Source organism: Lepidochelys kempii, chromosome 13 (genome assembly GCF_965140285.1).
Source record: "Lepidochelys kempii isolate rLepKem1 chromosome 13, rLepKem1.hap1, whole genome shotgun sequence".
Taxonomy (NCBI): domain Eukaryota; kingdom Metazoa; phylum Chordata; order Testudines; family Cheloniidae; genus Lepidochelys; species Lepidochelys kempii.
Genome location: NC_136392.1, coordinates 29,914,445 through 29,931,557, shown reverse-complemented (window position 1 = coordinate 29,931,557; position 17,113 = coordinate 29,914,445). Strand labels below are relative to the sequence as shown.

The following is a 17,113-nucleotide window of genomic DNA, read 5'->3' as shown; positions in this document are numbered from 1 at the left end:
GGCGGCCTGGCCGCGCTGACACCATGACCCCAGCGCCAGAGGCTGACGGGACTGTGGTGCTGATATCGCAGGCTCAGGGACGCCCTCTCCGGCCGTTACCCAGCCACTTTTCTGGCCTCGGGGTGGGACAGCCGGGTCCAGCCCCGTTCCAGAGTCATGCTGGTGTCACAAGAGCATTTTGCTTCTGAGGGAGAGAAGGGGGAGAGATGTAAGCGTGGTGTGGCCCTGCTCCTTTGGGAGGGTTTGCTCACTGCATGGGGGATTCCCAGCAGCAGCAGCAGCCCTGACAACGGGCATGTCCTTGATAGGAGTGGCTTAGATCTCAGCACCTTGGCACAGCCAGCGGCTTGCACTGCTCAGCTGCAGTCTTCGGCTGCCGGGTCCCAGCACCAGCTTGTGAATATTTCTGGTGCAGCACGTGTTGAGGGCAGCATCCACGGGGCCCTGCTCTACTGCAGCATCCCTGCTCAGTAGTGTGGCTGGCAGGGCTGTTCACCAAACACTTGCTGGGACTGCAGGGTTGAGTAGGCAGCTGGGCTGCTCCGCCCGGGCGAGGGGAAATGCCTGCATCTCGCAGGAGCAGGAGACGTGGTGGCTCACAGTGGAGGGTTTCTCAAGACCCACTAAAGTAGCACGAAATTTGTCCCCCTCGAGTCAGTGTGGCTTCTCTTCCCCCCGGGTCTCCACATCAGGAGCAGGCGGCAGTGGCTGGAAAACAAGAATCAAATTCAGCTTTGAAAAGAGCTGTGAAAATTGGTGGGAAGGAAGGAGGTAATGTGCAGAGAATGCAGGAGCAGCCCAGGTGCACGGTGCATGCCTGGGACCTCGCTCTGCACCCTCCAAGATGGGGAACTGCTGCTGCGTGTGAGGCTCCCCGCACAATCTGCTTGGCGAAGGGCTGATGATCATGAGCCTCCAAGGCCGCTGCACGCTCTTCTCTTCACCACCACACTATGTGGGGGGGCTCGCGGGGGCAGGGTTTGCCGTGGTTCTGTATCCTGTCTGCTGCCCTGCACGTTAAACAATGGCGATGAGGGTTCTTGTCCCGCAGGCTCCCCCTGCCCACCCGGGCCCTCGCTCCTCTTCCTGCTCGTGCTTTGCCACAACACATTGAAAATCCGCCATGGTGCCCTTGGCTACGCGCCCTGCTGGTCATCACCCCCCATGGCTGCACCTTCCTCCTTTCTGGCTTGCCTCCTGCCCGGCTTGCCAAATGGCAGCTGCTAAGCTTACCTTGCTCGCCTGCCAGACCCACCCCCAGCTGGTGAGGGAAGTGGGAAGGGCATGGCCACGAGAAAGGGATATTCGCCCCACCTCCCTCACTCCCCTGCTCGGAGCTGGTGAGTCACAGGTGGGTTTTAGGCAGAGCGAAGCATTGGTGCTTCCAGGGCTAGGGTATTTTTGGAGCTGACCCTACCAGCAGCAAGCACTGGTGTGCACGGAGCCTGGGCTGGGCCAGCCCCCAAGTCTGTGGGTGCACAGATGGAGAAACTTGGGTCTCACTCAGATAAGCACATGCGTGTTTTGCCGCTTACCTGAAATGTATCCCAACCTCTGGGGGCTCTGCCATATCCCACCACTCTCTGCTCCACCCAGTTGCTCCCTTCTCCAGCAGCCCCTGCCTTGCCCATGGCACTTTCCCCAGGCGGGGCCCCAGCAGCCTTCTCACCCGTCGGGCGCAGGCCCACTCTCCCCACACGCAGTGTCTCTGGGCAGGCAGCAGGTCCTCTTTGCTCTGAGTGTGTGGGGAGCAGCCCCTTCCCCCAGGCATCCCCCACTTCCTGCCTGCTTATCTGACTCCCCCCACAGCCTCCTTCCCTAGCTGACCTTTCTCCCTTCCTCGAGCCACCCCCACCCAGGTCCCCTCTTCTCTCTCCATCCCAGCTCTGACTCCTCCAGGTCACGGCACCTGCTCCCCAGCTGACCTGCCAGGCTGTTCTTGGGTCCTGCCTAGGGAGTGAGCACTAGCCCAGCAGGCGTGTGTGTGTGTGTGGGGGGGGGTTCTTAACTCTTCTTGGGGGCAGCACGGCCCAAAGCTGCAGCCCCGGGCGGGGAGGTCAGAACCCCAGGTGCTGCGTGCTTGGAAGCTGGGTTGTCCGAGCTGCTGGGGGTAGGAGATGAGTGCGGGGCATCTCTGGGAAGATTCGTCATTGAGTGCCCCGCCTCACCCTCTGTACCTGAGGCCTCCTGGCTACTGAGTGGAGAACCGGAGCTAGCCTGCAGGTTTGCTGCCCTGCTGGATTGGCCTGACCAGCCGGCCAGGCTGCTGTGCATGTGGCCAGAACGAAACCCGCTGTACAACGCCTGCTGGTGGAACAGGTTTCAGTTCTGCTGCCCCATGTGGGGTAGCGAGGAAGAGGCCGGCCGGTGAGGAGCACTTGCTGTGGTCTTGGAGGGTCATCTGGGTCATTTGTCCCTTCCCTGAATTCACGGTCTGCTGCCCAAACACTCCCTGCTGGATGGTGCAGAAAGTCAGGTCAGGCAGCTTGGCTGGGAGGGTCCTGCCTGGAACTGGCTGCCCAGTCTGAGTCTCTCCTGTTTATCTGAGGTACTTACTGCCCCTCCCCACAGTATCTGAGCCCCTCACCATCTCCCACGCATTTATCTTCACACCTCCGGGAGGCAGGGCAGGCCTGTGATGACCCCACCCCCTGCACAGATGGGAACTGAGGCCCCAGGAGGCTAAGGGGCATGCCTAAGGGCACACAGGAAGTCGGAGGCAGAGCAGGAAATTGAGCCTGGATGGCCCCAGTCCTAGGCTCGAGCCCTGTCCTGTCTCATCTAGCAGGGGGAGTGTGATAGCTCCAGGCTCAGTGGCATCATGCTGTGGACAATGTGGTGGTGGCTGGGGCAGTTGCATTTTTAGTAGAGATATAGGAGGGACATCTGTAACAAACTCCCTACATTTTGTATCAGCAAGTGCTTGGGCCTGCCAGCTCCATGCTGCCCCGGGGAGGGAGGAGACCACGTGAGCCTGCAATCCGTTTGGTTTCCTAGGAGGCCTGCAGCTGGAGCAGGCTGTGGGACTGAAAGCGGGTGTTAAAATCTCATACAGCTCTCAATCAGCTGTTCCCCAAAGCCCATCTTCATGTCTGCAGCATTCGGCTGCTCTACGCCTCTGTCCTTTCCATGCTGTGTAAGGGACCAGAGGCAGAAGCTGGATTCCAATGAGCTGTGGGCATTGGCCTTTCCCTAGAGTCGCTCTGTCCCCAGCACTGATAAATCTAGGATTCATGGGCCAATATGTGTAGTGTAAAGGGGAGCTGACACATTGGTGTGCTGATGTGATTTGTGGGCTGCTCCCTGGCAGAGAAGCCCAAGAGCGTCTACATTCCCTCAACCTGTCACCTCCTGCAGTGGCTGGCAGTCTTACACTGGGATTTCCAGGAGGCCGAGGTGACGGCTGTGGGGACTGGATGGGCCGGAGCCAGGCAGCTGGGAGGACAGGGGTTTTAGAGGCTTCCTGGGAAACTCGACCTCTGAGCCCTGCAGGAGTGCTTCACCTTTTGCCTGGGGCAAGTAAAATAGAGCTGCAACCTTGGGGACAGAGATCTAATCTGTTTTATAGTGGCTGCAGAGCAATGAATAATGCTCTCTCCTCAAAGCCAAAACACTCCTCCTTACCTCCCACCCCCAGGAATCCTGCTGAGCCCACATGAATTAGCAGGTAAAAGAAATTCTGTTCCTGCAGCCATTGGAAAAGGATTCTAGCAGCAAAGCTGCTCCTCTCCTGGGCCAGTGGCACCACCTGGGCACCACCTGGGCACCACCTGCATCTGCCCTTTTAGATGGGGAAAGAATAAAGAACTCTAGGACCCCACCTGAGAGATGGTCCCCGACCTGGGCACCTCACCTGAGCAGAGGAATCTGCCATGCTGCCCCAGGCAGTCAGGAGTCTGCTCAGAACTAACAAAACCCTTGCTCCAGGGAATGACTGGGCAGTGCTGCCTTGTCAGGCCTCACGCTCCTGAACAAGCTGATAGAGAAGCTAATAAATGAGCAGGGTCCAGTTCCTCCTGTTGGCCAAGTAGCTGGACCCTACTGCATCAGGCTCCAGCCCAGGGAATGAGACAGAGACAGCACCTGTTAGTCTGGTGGGCAGGTACAGGTGCCTCCATCCTCGTGACATTGGGCCTCTGCTGCAGTGGATGCCTTTGATCAGTAAACAGTCCGATCCCACCTCTAAGTCCCTGCACAGATCAACAGAAACACCCTGAACTGGCTCAGGTCGTCGCTCTCGCAGCAAACCCAGAGTGGTGTTATGGGCATCTAAGCAACAGACATGAGTGCTCTGAGCCGTCCCTTCCAGCTCCATCCTCTTCCTCATGTTGCCCTAAATCTGGGGAAGGCCTGTGGTGATGCAGCCTGGATTGAAGTGCCTGCTCAGCCCCATCTCCCCGCTCACTCAGTGCCTGGCGGAGGTCAGCTAAGCTGCTGAACCCAGGGCAAGCCTGAGGGGATGCAGGTAGGAAGAGAGAAGTGCTTTGTTGAGCTTGCTTCCTCTGACATCTGCCCTCAGACTGCTGTGGGTTCCTGGACTCTGTTTAAAAAATCGCGCTCTGGTGCTGTCATGCATGCTAGCCATGGGAGCGCTGTAAGGACCTGGACAGACTCTGTCTTTGGCCGGTGATGTCAGGCTGGAGCTGGGGGAGCAGTTAAGAAATAAAGATGCTGTTTCCATGCAAATCGTGATCAAGACTAAAACTGGGCCGCCAATCCAGGAAGTCTGGCCTGGAACTGGAATGACTGAAGCCGGGAGTGTAGGTGCATGACTGGCTGGCAGGAGCTGCTGGTCTAAGGTGCAACAGAGGACTGCCACTGGTTGTGAAGCCCCAGGAAATGCCCTGGGCCAAGGTCATTATTGCTACTCTGGATGCTGATGCTGGAACCGCACGGGCAATTGCGACATTCTTGGTGGGTGGTGCAGGTCACGGCTTTGCACAGACCACCATGCAGCCCCTCCCGATGTGCTTAGTTACAGTATTGTGTCAAGTAGCCCTGCAAACCACCTCACAGGGTTTGTTCACTCTCTGGCCCCGCCCTGAAGCTGTCAGCGTCTCATTCCTTAGGGAGCCAGCCCCCTCACGGAGCAGTCTGTTGTGAGCACAGGTCCCCTTTGCGCCGATTTCTCCACCAGCTTCCAACCCACTTCCATCACCAGTACGAGGCCTCGGGCCTGATCTCCACAGTCATCAATAGGTCTGGCCCAGCTGCATCCGTCACACTGTCTGCACCCAGCATTTGTCTGGGCAGCTGTCTCTGGATCTGTGGTTTACAGAGCCCAGGGCAGCTCATGATAGAGTGACTTCCCTCCAGGGTGTTAGAACTGCAGGGAGACGGGCCGAAGCGGGTGGCTCCAGAAGGCCTGCAACAGGATTCCTGTACATGTGGAAGTTTTCCAAGTGTGATGATCAGAAGCCAGGTTTGTGCTGGTGTCCGCTTTACATACTGTGCTGCTGAGAAGTGCCAGGCCGAGCTGTCCTTTATCACCAAAAGAGGGGTAGTAGGAGCAGAAGCTTCTCTTGTGTGCTTCTGCTCCCCGTGGGGTACAGGGTGCCCCTAGAAACCCTGGGGCGGCAGCATGGCCTAGTGGGTAGAACTGGGAGCTGCGAATCAGGGCTGCTGGCCTCCAGCCCCAGCTGTGCCGCTCTAGTCCATGGCAGACCCTCACTGTGACAGCACTTCCCTGCTTCACTGGGGATTGGCTCGGTAACTTGGTGCTCTTCCATCCGCAGCCGGAGGCTGGGAATGCAAGCTATTAAACGAGCTGCCAGCAGCCCCCTTCAGGGGAATCAGATTTCAGAGTAGCAGCCATGTTACTCTGTATCCTCAAAAAGAACAGGAGGACTTGTGGCACCGTAGAGACTAACAAATTTATTAGAACATAAGCTTTCGTGGGTTACAGCCCACTTCATCGTATGCATAGAATGGAACATATAGTAAGAAGAAATATATATACATACAGATAAGTTGGAAGTTGCCATACAAACTGTCAGAGGCTAATTAGTTAAGATGAGCTATTATCAGCAGGAGAAAAAAACGTTTGTAGTGATAATCAAGATGGCCCATTTAGACAGTTGACAAGAAGGTGTGAGGATACTTAACATGGGGAAATAGATTCAATGTGTGTAATGACCCAGCCACTCCCAGTCTCTATTCAAACCCAAGTTAATGGGATCTAGTTTGCATATTAATTCAAGCTCAACAGTTTCTCCTTGGAGTCTGTTTTTTAAGCTTTTCTGCTGCAAAATTGCCACCCTTAAAATCTGTTACTGAGTGGCCAGAGAGGTTGAAGTGTTCTCCTACCGGTTTTTGAATGTTACGATTCCTGATGTCAGATTTGTGTCCATTTATTCTTGTGCGTAGAGACTGTCCGGTTTGGCCAGTGTACATGGCAGAGGGGCATTGCTGGCACATGATGGCGTATATCACATTGGTAGATGTGCTGCACCTTCCCTCCCCTTTAACTACATCCTTGGCCAAAGTCCATTCAATCAAGCTGGGGACCATGTTGTGATGGGATTTCTCCTAGGCGGCAGCAATGTGCCTCCATAATTAAGGTTAAGATTTTGTCATGGTTATTTTTAGTAAAAGTCACTGACAGGTCACGGGCAATAAACAAAATTCATGGAAGCTGTGACCTGTCCCTGACTTCTGCTGCTGCGGCTCCATGGTGTCCTCTGCCACTGCGGGGTACCCCCACTGCCCGCGGCAGCTGGAAGCTGCAGGGGAGGGGGGGTCTCCCTCCACACACGGCGGCTGGGAGCTGCAGGGTGACCGTATTTCCCAAAGAGAAAACAGGACACACCCAGCCACTCACCCAAGGAGCCGCCCTTCCCTTGCGCGAGGCTGTCGCCCATCGCTGAAACCCTGAGGAGGCTGTTGCCTATCGCTGGAACCCTCCCGGGGCCCTGCTAGCTGCCAGCTCTGATCCCTCAGCCCCTCGGGCTGAAGCAGAGAATGTCAGGATGACCTTCGTGACATAAACATAGCCTTACCCATAATGCAGTTGGCAGGCATTGGTATTGTTTTTGCAAATGGTTAGATTGACCTAGGTGGCAAAAAGGTCAAAGTTCACATTTTGGGGTTTGTTTTCTGCGTTCAGCAGCCCATAACCGAAGCTGGCAGCAAACGGCAGGGTTCTAGCTCAGGGTGGGGCCCACGGCCGATAGAGCAGTCTCTTGGTGCAAGTGGCTGCTTGATATTAAATAACCGAATTCACAAATGCATTGCAGTGTGCAAACGACTCTGCATAACCCTTCTCTCATCTCTTTCCAGAATTCGTTGAAGAAAAGGGGATCTCGTTCTGTGGGGAAGACTGAAAAGAAGCCGTCAGTCCAGGTACCCAGACCGTAGCCAGTCAGGCCCTCCTGGGGCCATGTTGACTATCCATGGCGTTGTAGAACTCAAAGAGCCATGCTCACCCTGCAGGTCGCCAGTCCTGGCATAGCAGTAAAACTGTGCACATGGAAGAGTCATGTCTTAATTTGCGTGGCCCTGATGAGTCGAGTGGCCCCTGGGGAATGGTTAGGGTGAAGGGTTTCTAATAAAGGGTTTGGAACGTAGCTCCTGAGGCCTGGAACCAGAAGTGCTAAGTGGGTTGGCCAGCCTGCTCAGCCATGGAACAATGCTGGTGCTGCAAAGAGCCACGTAGCTGACTTTCTCTGGGGGTTAGCTGGGGCTCTCCTCTGGAGAACATCCAATGGCTGAGGAGCAAATGGAGCAAATGCCCCTGCAGTGGTCCTACCTGGGATGCTAACGGTCGCTTTTCTAGGGAGTGCTACAGAGTTCATGCTCTCACCCCCACGTGGCTGGGTGGGGAGGCGGATGAGCATATGGCATACTGAGTGATGTGCTCTGTAAGGAATCTCAGCCAGGTCTCCTTGGCTGGAGGGAGGATACTTATGACACAGCTGGAGAGTCAAGCCTGAAGAAATGGGGTGGGGCTCAGAACAGTCCAGACTCCACTGGGGTAACGAGGATTCGTTAACCAGAAAACTACTCAGACCCAGTACATAGCTAAGTGCCCTTGCTTTAGACCTTGGCTCTGGGCCTAGCTGCATGGGATGGATGGGGATTGCATGACGGGGTTGCCTGCAATAGCAGGGGACTGGACCTGATGACCCATGAGGTCCCTTCCAGTTCCACGTCCTGTTCCCGTGTGCCTGGTGGAGAGAGCACCGTGCCTGGCTAGAACAGTGATCCCAGCACCACTTGGGCAGTTTTGACACTCTGAGATATTTAAAAATCCGAGCCAAAGTTCAGCCTGCAGAGAGGGTGCTGTGCCCTGGCTATTGGGTGATTGTGTGTGTCCCATTCACACCTGCCTCTGCAGCACGGGCCATTGCACACGGGCATGCTCAGGTATCCATCTTGCTCAGACGGTTTAGTGGATGCAGCTGAGGTGCCTCTGTCCAACAGTCTCGCCTTGTAAACTTCCCGAACATCATGCACTCTGTATCCCTGCCTTGTGCAGGACACTGGACACGCAGCAGATATGGGCTCTCTCCACTGGTGGAAGGATTTCGTCTCTCAGTGACTGGTGTGTTCAGTGGCTTTGACTCTCTAATAACCTGACCGCGGTGCGCAGGTTCAGAGTTGGTGTTGTCACTGCAGAAATGAAAGCAGTTTATTGTTCTTAAAAGCCTCTCTCAAAGGCTGATGTCAGCATTTTAGAGGTAGGAAAGGACTGACCGGTAGAGTCTTCATCATTCATTGCTCTGGTTTGTCTCCAGCATCCAAATGCTTGATGTTGAGTTCATGAGCTGCATTAGTTAATCCTGAATAACAGTGGAATATCTGAATTACATGTAACTCAAGACACTGGCAGCAATGCCAAGGGGGTTCATTAGAACAATACAATGATACAAAGGAAATAGAATCATAGAATATCAGAATTGGAAGGGACCTCATGTAGTCCAACCAACCCCCTGCTCAAAGTAGGACCAATCCCCAATTTCTGCCCCAGATCTCCTAAATGGCCCCCTTAAGGATTGAACTCACAACCCTGGGTTTAGCAGGCCAATGCTCAAACCACTGAGCTATCCCTCCCCCCAGATAACATGAGTCTGCTGCAGCAGAATGAGTGTTAGAGGAAATTCCAACTCATTGCATTGCAGGGTTAAATTTATGGCCCTGCTTAAATCTGCAGTGAGGATAAAATTGGTCTTCCAGGATTTGCGCACACAGATGTCCTCAGTTGGTATAAATCAGCATAGCTACACTGACATCAGTTGAGCTGATTTCCACCGGCTGAGGATCTGGCCTGCCATTGTACGTGGGGGCATACCGTGGAGGGCATGCACACAGATTCACACACACGTACAAAGTATTCACTGGAATAGCAGGTATATCTTCCCTGCAGACTTAGGGAAAGGTCCATGTCTCCTGAGAGTTTGTCTCACCCCCATACCTGCGCAGTGATGATAAATCTGATAATCCGCTACCCACCGTGACACACTTGGTGGTGGTTCTGAAATCATTGACCAGAAAGCAGTCTGTGTTTTCCCTTTGCAGGGTGTTTGTGTCTTAGCAGATCTCTTTGGTGGAGGGGACACGCTGAAGAATGGGGGTCTGTTTCTGCTGGTTTCTTTGTCCTTTCATTTGTGGCTTTTCTTCCATCCTCCCATATTTCATCAGTGGAGGAGCTTGGTCAAGACAACTGGATGTTCCCCAGAGCACACGTCTGTACATGTGTTGGGCACTGTGGTTAATGGTCAGGTGCACCAGTTTGCACGTTTGAGCTGCACTTGGAAACGCTGTCCCCTCTGCCATCTTTGTCCCTCTTAGTGGGAGATGTTCAGGCCTTTGAGAACATCAAAAACATTCTTACAAGACATTGTTGAGACTGAAATACAAAACCATCCCCACTCCCTCCTAATGAGATACCACAAGGGGCAGAGGGAACAAACACAACACAACTCCAAACCACAGGACATAAACCTCATGTTTCTCAGGCTGTCGTCTTCATGGAGCCAAGAAAGACCCCATGGCTGCTGCAAAGCTGGGTGAGCTCAGGAGATGGACCCCCAGATTCTTCAGAAATCCCTAGGGTGTGAGCAGTATGCTGGTGTGCAAGGGTGGGCAAAGGGATTAGGCTGTCCATGCTACTGCGCAAATGGGTCTGGGGGACTTGAGGCTCTGCCTCATGTGAGTTATGACTGTCCCTGTCTCAGCACTGTGGGTAAAACTGGAAAGTCCAGCAATTTCTCAGCAAGACTAGTCCCTTCCCGTGATGCGACTGATGTAGGCCGTGACGAGTGCAGCAGGAACACCTAGAGAGATGGCGTCCTTCTGCCTACCCTTAGCTGCGTTCGTTTCCTCACTTGCTTGTTTCTGCGGGAGGGAGCGCTGTTCATGGGTAACTCTCAGCACTGCTACTTGTGTGCTGTGAGCTATCGCCAGTGACGGCTTTGATTCATGATTGATCGCTGATTTAGAGAGTTCCTGGGGCCACATCCTGCTCACATCTGACTGGTGTAGTATGAAATGTGACTCTGTTCAAATTAAAAGGGTGGTAGGTGGAAATCAGACAGACTGCTATAGGTGGGCTTCCGTCTGTCATCTGAGTGTTCAGAGAGCACCATTCACCATCACTTCTAGGGGTCTGATGGTTCCAGGCCAGTGGTTTGGCAGTTTGGGTGTGTTGATCTTCAACACTAAGACTTGAATTTTCTCAAGATCTGAACTCCCATTCAGGCACCTGAGCAAGGGGCAGATTTTAAAAGGGTACCACATCTTGGGCGCTGAGATCTTTTGAAAATCTGACCGGGAGTGTCCCTATGGGAGCTGCAGGGAGGTGTGGGTTTTGAAAGTCTTGCTTTTATTTAAGTGCCCAAATGGAAACCTCTCCTGGAAATCTGCCTCCAACTGAGGGTGCTCAACACTTGAAAATTTGGCCCTCATAGGGTATAGTAAGGGCTATATCCTGTCCTTCGCAGTACACCATTTTTCCACTGATGTGAAATCGGCTGGTGAGCTCTTGCGGAATGTTCTGAGTGAGGCGGAAGGATAACATGAGGCCATCATGCCCACTGCTCTGTCAAGCAGGGGTTTGCGCCCTAGCTTGGGAGCAGGCACCCACCTTTACACTCTGAACGAGGCTGCAGTAAAAAACTCTGGGATTTCATAAAGCAGCCTGGGAAGTTTGCAGAGTTAATAGCTACTGCTCATCTGAGGGTGATGCAGGCTCAGGCGTAGCTGTTGAATTTGAATTTTCAAACTGTATTAGCCATCTGGAAAAAAGATCTTGACTGCTTCACAGGGCACTCAGTGGGAGGGATTCGTCACCAGTGTGCAGAGTTTTCCCAGGAACATGCTTTCTCCCAGCCCTGAAAACAGGAAATGAAATGCGTTCAATGAGATTTACAACCAACGGACCCTTTGCATGAGGTCATATTCGTGGAGCAGAAAATCCCTAACGCACTTGGGGAGTCCAGGAAAGAAATCTCCAAATTCCTAATGGCTTGGCTTTTGAAAGACTGATGGTAATGAACAGCAGAGCTGAGATTTTCCCCTCGGCTGTCTCTCCGGACGTGGAACAGGTCCAGCTTTCCCTGTATTCCACATGCAATGGCTTCATCCCATCTTTCTGGCTTAGTATTTACTGCTGGGTTTTGAGATGGAAGTCGCAGAGTGGAAGTCTCTCTAGCCCCTCAGGCATCTGATGTCCCCTCCCCACAAGACATGTACTTGGCATTTCGCAGGGAGCACCCTGCTCCTCTGTGTGTCTCCGTCTCTTGGCGTGAGGAGGGGAAGGGGCTCTCCCAAGCTGCTTTGGAAGGCTGACTTGACAGACACCTAGAATCTGTATCAGATCAGCGCTGGCCCTCTACGCCATTGTCAGCCATGGGGCAGCTCTCGGAGCAGTGGAGTGAATTCCTGCAAAGGGAACGACAGGAAACCTTCCTGAGGGTGGGGAATAGTCTCCCCAGGGACCTGGGGGCCTCCCCGCTGCCCCATGGACAAAGTACCAGAGAGCGGTGCTGAGAGGAGCAGCCCAGTTTTGGTCCTTGGGGGAAAGGGGGCGGATGGGACCTATCAGAGTTTCCCCATCTATGCTCATGCAACAAAGTTGTGGCATAAAGGGCCAGCTACTTCAGCCGTTGTGTCAGGATGTGGGTGGGACTGTTTCAGTGGCCGTTGGGAGCTGTACAGCAAAAGGCCCAGCTCATTTTGAAAATGTCCCTTTGACGTTTCCAGCCCTTAGACAAATGAGATCTGTGTTTGCTGCTGCTAACGTCCGCGGGGATGTGTGCAGCACTGTCCGAGAGCACACAGAGCATCTCTGTGCCCTGCGCGCTCAGTCCAAGTACAGCGAGCACACAGCAGGCTGGGTGGAGTGATGTGCCCAGGGGAGGGAGCGAATGGGAGGCTGAGCTGCTCTGTTTTGAAACAATTGACTCCTGTTGGCTGGGCAGCAGAAGGGAGCCCAGAGGGGGGATTTGTAGCAATCTGAACTAATTCAAAACACTGCTGCACTTGCACAGCAATGCCAGGCTTTCAGGAGGAAACCTGCTTGTGGTTTTTATTCTTCCACATGGAGTCTGACAGCTTGTTCCCCACGCTGCTGAAACAACATGTAGCTCTATTTTATTGGCCCGGTTAGAGTGAAGTGTGAACATCGTTTCAGTGCCATGGAGCTTCAGGGGTGTGAATTCCTCCCTGTCAGTTCAGACCAGTTGGGGCCCATCTCCTGTGTGATTAGCTGCTTTCCAGCTCCCTGGGTACCCTTTTCCTGTGTTTGCCACAATTCCATGGAGCCGTATTTCCAGGTATCTGAGGTTTGGTAGGGCCTGTAGGAACTGTCACTCTGCAGACCTGAGGGACAGTTTTTTGACAATGACAGAATGTCTGCTGTGGGCCAGTTCACTTGGTTTTTCTCCATGTCAGTGTCCCAAATTAATTCCCAACTTCAAGGGCCAAATTCTGCCCATAGGTTTGAGAGCGCAGCTCCACTTCGTGACATGAGCTCCTGGACTTCTCACGTGCCCAGTGTAACTGAGGCAATGAAACCGTTGAGGTAGGCCCATTAATTCTCAATAAACTGCAGTCCATATGAAGCCATGTCTTGTGCTCCTGGCCTCGTGCTTTGGCTCAGGTGTATGTTAATAAATTACAAATAGGCAGGTTGACTACTTGAACTTTGTAGAGCTGCAAACAATAGGTATTAAAACGCTCTGTCCTGGGAATTATTTGAGGGACATTCTCTGGCCTGTGTTGTACAGGGGTCAGACTAGATGATCACAATGGTCCTGCGTGGTCTGTGACTCTCATTTTTAACCAGAAGCAGCCTGTTTTCTAATGCCTTTGCCATTTTGGCCCCTAGGAGGACAGCGCAGACCTAAAGTGTCAACTGCATTTTGCGAAAGAAGAGTCGGCTCTGATGTGCAAGAAACTAACAAAGTTAGCCAAGGAGAACGACAGCATGAAGGAGGAGCTGGTGAAATATCACTCCTTGTACGGGGACTTGGAGAGCTCTCTGTCCATAGAGGAGCTGGCGGACTCCCCTCATTCGCGAGAAGCAGAACTGAAGGCCCATCTGAAGCTCGTTGAGGAAGAAGCCAACATCCTGAGTCGGAGGATCGTGGAGCTCGAGGTTGAAAACCGTGGGCTGAGGGCAGAGATGGATGACATGAAGGGACAAGGCGACAGAGAGCTGATGGGGCAGGATATCCGGTTTGCTTTCTCCTCCACCAGCTGTGGGGACTCTGGGGAGAGCCAGGTGGAGCTGAGGCGACACCTGCAGTTCGTGGAAGAGGAGGCAGAGCTACTGAGGAGGTCGCTGATGGAGCTGGAAGACCAAAACAAGCTCCTCATGAATGAGCTGAACAAGTACAAGTCGGACCATGACCTGGACATCACCCTGTCAGAGGACAGCTGCTCGGTGATTAGCGAGCCATCCCAAGAGGAGCTGGCCACAGCCAAGGTGCAGATCAGCGAGCTCAGCGGCAAGGTGAAGAAGCTGCAGTACGAGAACCGCGTGCTGCTCTCTAACCTGCAGCGCTGTGACCTGGCCTCCTGCCAGACCACGAGGCCGATGATGGAGACCGACGCTGAGGCTGGTGACTCTGCGGACTGCATCCCGACCCCTCTCTGGAGAGAGGTGCCCGTTGGAGGAGAGAATGATGCCAAGGACCGTCCTGAGAGAGGGCCTGGCAACGGCAATGGGAAGTCTCAGGATAACAGCCCCACCCAGCTGTTCAAATCCAAGGACTTGGAGATTCTGCTCGGCATCCGGGACCAGGCCGCACTTGTCAGCAAAGCCATCGATGTCTTGATTTCGGACTCCAATGGCTTCACCCCCAGCCTGAAGGTGTGTCTGGACAATGACTGCATGGACCTGGTGCTGAGCGAGCCGGTGGATAACAACAGTGAAAGCACCAGTGACTCCAAGCTGATCAACATGATCTTTGTGAGGCTCCGCGTCCTGCAGCAGGAGCTGAGCTCCTTCATGAGGAAGGTGGATCACATTGGGGACTGCTGGAAAGAGCAGATGGACCCTTTCGCCTTCCTGCCCAGCTGTGGCGCCCAGGACTCTCCCAAAGGAGCACTGCGCAAAGAGCACAGCTCTGACTTCCAGGTAGGGTGTTTTCCATGGCATTGCCGTTCCCGTGCAGTGGTGGTTGCTTTATTTGCCGTGCTGTTTCTCCTGCTTTAACAAAACAAACCCCACCTATAATGTAACCTCCCTTGTGCCTCTCTAGAGTGAATGACAAACTAACAACTCACTGCATGGTAATGAACCCACAGACAAGATAGGACTCTGCTCTAACAGAGTGTGCGTAGGGGGAAGGTGGAGCCCTGGAGATGGGGCAGGCAGAGGAACACTGTTTTGGGTCATCGTCACTTCAGAACTCTTGGGGCGTGGGCTGGCTGACACGGAGCCTGTCCCCAGCCACAGGTGAAGGGCTCTCAAGTACAGTCCTACCTCAGCATGCCCAGGGTCCATCCCAGGTGACTGCACTGTTCTGCAGACCCAGCAATAGCTGCCCGGTCTGATGCCAGATTCCCGTCATGGTGAAACATCCCCAAGTGAGCTCAGACCCCATCTAAGTGAGGCAGGAGGCTCATGTGAAATCGGCACAGTGCATGGGAGAGAGGGCAAGGGGTGCTGTCCTGGGTCTCCAGGATCCCGGTGACACCCCACTTAACAGCCATTCTTTGGGAGAGAACTTCCCAGCCCCTTTGCTAAGTGCTGCAGAGAGAGCCCATGAGCAAGAGACTCCAGAGTGAAGATCTGAAAGGCAAATTTCAGTAAGACTCTGAGCATGTCCTCTTGTCCCTGGGGAGCAGCCCCTCCATGCTGCTGGAGCAACAGGATGCAGCTTGTCCCAAAGCACGCAGTCCCGTCGAGATGCATGGCGGCGCTCCCCTTGAGGAGCGTCTCCAGCAGCACCATCTCCTCACGGCATAGACCCTTGGCCACCACCATCCAAAATCTGTCCTGCTGGGAATGTGCCAAAAACCCTGGGTTCACGCTGTTCCCCAAACCAGCCAGCACGCTCCCCCTCGCCTCCCTCGCCCCCACCCCGAGCTCCACATCGCCCAGCCCAGCCCACGTGCAGCAGGAGGAGGGGCACCATAGCTGAGAATTTGCAGACTGCCAGGGGAGGGTAGAGGGCTCCGGGCTCTGAAGAGGGAGCAGATTTCCAGACGTGGCCAGGTGGCAGTGCCCCTTTCCGAAGCACACTCTCATTTGTTCAGAGTTCTATTTTCCTGCATGCTGCTGGGTTTTAGTCCAACCCAGCCCGAGCCCCCACCCCACCAGTCACTGCATGGCACCATAACTGGGGTTTGCATATTTTTCCCCTCTCTCTCTCTCTCCCCCACCCCAAACAATCCAGCCCACGTGTCTCCTCATCCTGTGTTTCCTTTTGTTTTCCACATTGTCTTATGCCACTGTGCTGAAGCTCCTCTTCCTCTTCATCCTTTTCGTTGTCTTGTAGTTCTTTGCTGTTTCTGAGACCCATTGTTTTGTCTGTTTTTCTTTTCTTCCCGCCCTTTTGGTTTGTTCTCATTAACTTGCCCATGCATGCAGCAGCCAGACTTTAGGGACGGCCCAGACTGGGACGCCGCGGGGAGCCGGCCCCCTGACCTGTACCGCAGCAACAACGCCATGGACGTGGACCCCAGTGTGAAACTCCCCAGGAACTACAAGCCCTACCGACCGGACGAGAACGACTCCTATGTCACCGAGGTAGGTGAGCAGAGGGGGCGGGAGCGCCCCGCCCTGCAGGAGATGAGGCTGGCCTAGGAGATGCTGAGTCAGCGGGGGGGAGGGGGAAGGCCAGAAGATGTGAAAGGGGAGGCACTGATGTGGGGCAGGGGGTGGCTTTGCTGGGGCCCTTGGGGATCTGCCATGGGAGAGCTCTCGGCACGTGTGTTCAGCAGGCCCATGGCCCAGCTGGGTGAGAGGGAGCACGGGCCCACAGGGCTGCTGGATCACTCTGAAAGCTGCTTTCTGGAGCTTGCCAGATGTGGGTGGGGAGAGCTCCCCTCTCTCTGTGGTAAATGGGGTGATGGGGGAGAGCACTGCTGAGCTAGTGGGGCAATGGGGCAGACTCCTTCCAGAGAGCAAAGACTCCAGCTAGCAGGCTGTGTCCTTCCCCATGTGCCAGCACCACCTGGAGGGGAGCCGGTTGTCCTGGGAGGAGAGGAGGCTGTGGGTTCCCGGGCTGCCATAAAGCCCTGCAGCCCCTCCGTGTCTTGGAGCTCAGCCAGCTGGTGATATGGGCACTGCAGGCATGCTGCTCCCAGCAGGACCACTTCCCTAAGCAGACAGGCACAGTGCAGTCAGAGCCCAGTGCTCAAGAGAGGGACAAGCAGCATCAACCTGAGTGTCCCTAAAATGCACCTGACTCATGCATGATGGGTCTGTGTCTGTTAGCTGCTGTGGAGGATGGGGCTTCCCCCTCTCGCTATCTCCCACCTCTCTTCCCAGATTGCCCTGGGTCTGTCTGACGCGGGGAGGGGTTCTGATTGCTTCTCCACAGGCAGGAAAGTGCTGCCGGCCCCAAACGAGGAGTGCCTTGCCAAGAGAGCTCCCCGTGCTTTCTGCAAGCTGCCCACCCAGTGCTCCGTCTTCCTGACATGAAGCCTGGGGTAAATGGCT

General features: G+C 54.4%; 1 protein-coding gene across 7 annotated transcripts in view; it reads left to right on the top strand.

The window, feature by feature from the left end:
- MTCL2 (microtubule crosslinking factor 2) overlaps positions 1 to 17,113 on the top strand; it is an 88,215-nt gene that overhangs the window by 34,071 nt on the left and 37,031 nt on the right. For 6 of the 7 annotated variants that reach the window (XM_073309938.2, XM_073309939.2, XM_073309937.2 and 3 more), the window contains 3 exons: positions 7,279 to 7,341; positions 13,328 to 14,581; positions 16,040 to 16,198. In XM_073309938.2, coding sequence (XP_073166039.2) covers positions 7,279 to 7,341; positions 13,328 to 14,581; positions 16,040 to 16,198 — 1,476 coding nt within the window. The remainder of the gene's footprint in view (positions 1 to 7,278; positions 7,342 to 13,327; positions 14,582 to 16,039; positions 16,199 to 17,113) is intronic. The other variant, XM_073309936.2, reaches the window with a different exon arrangement.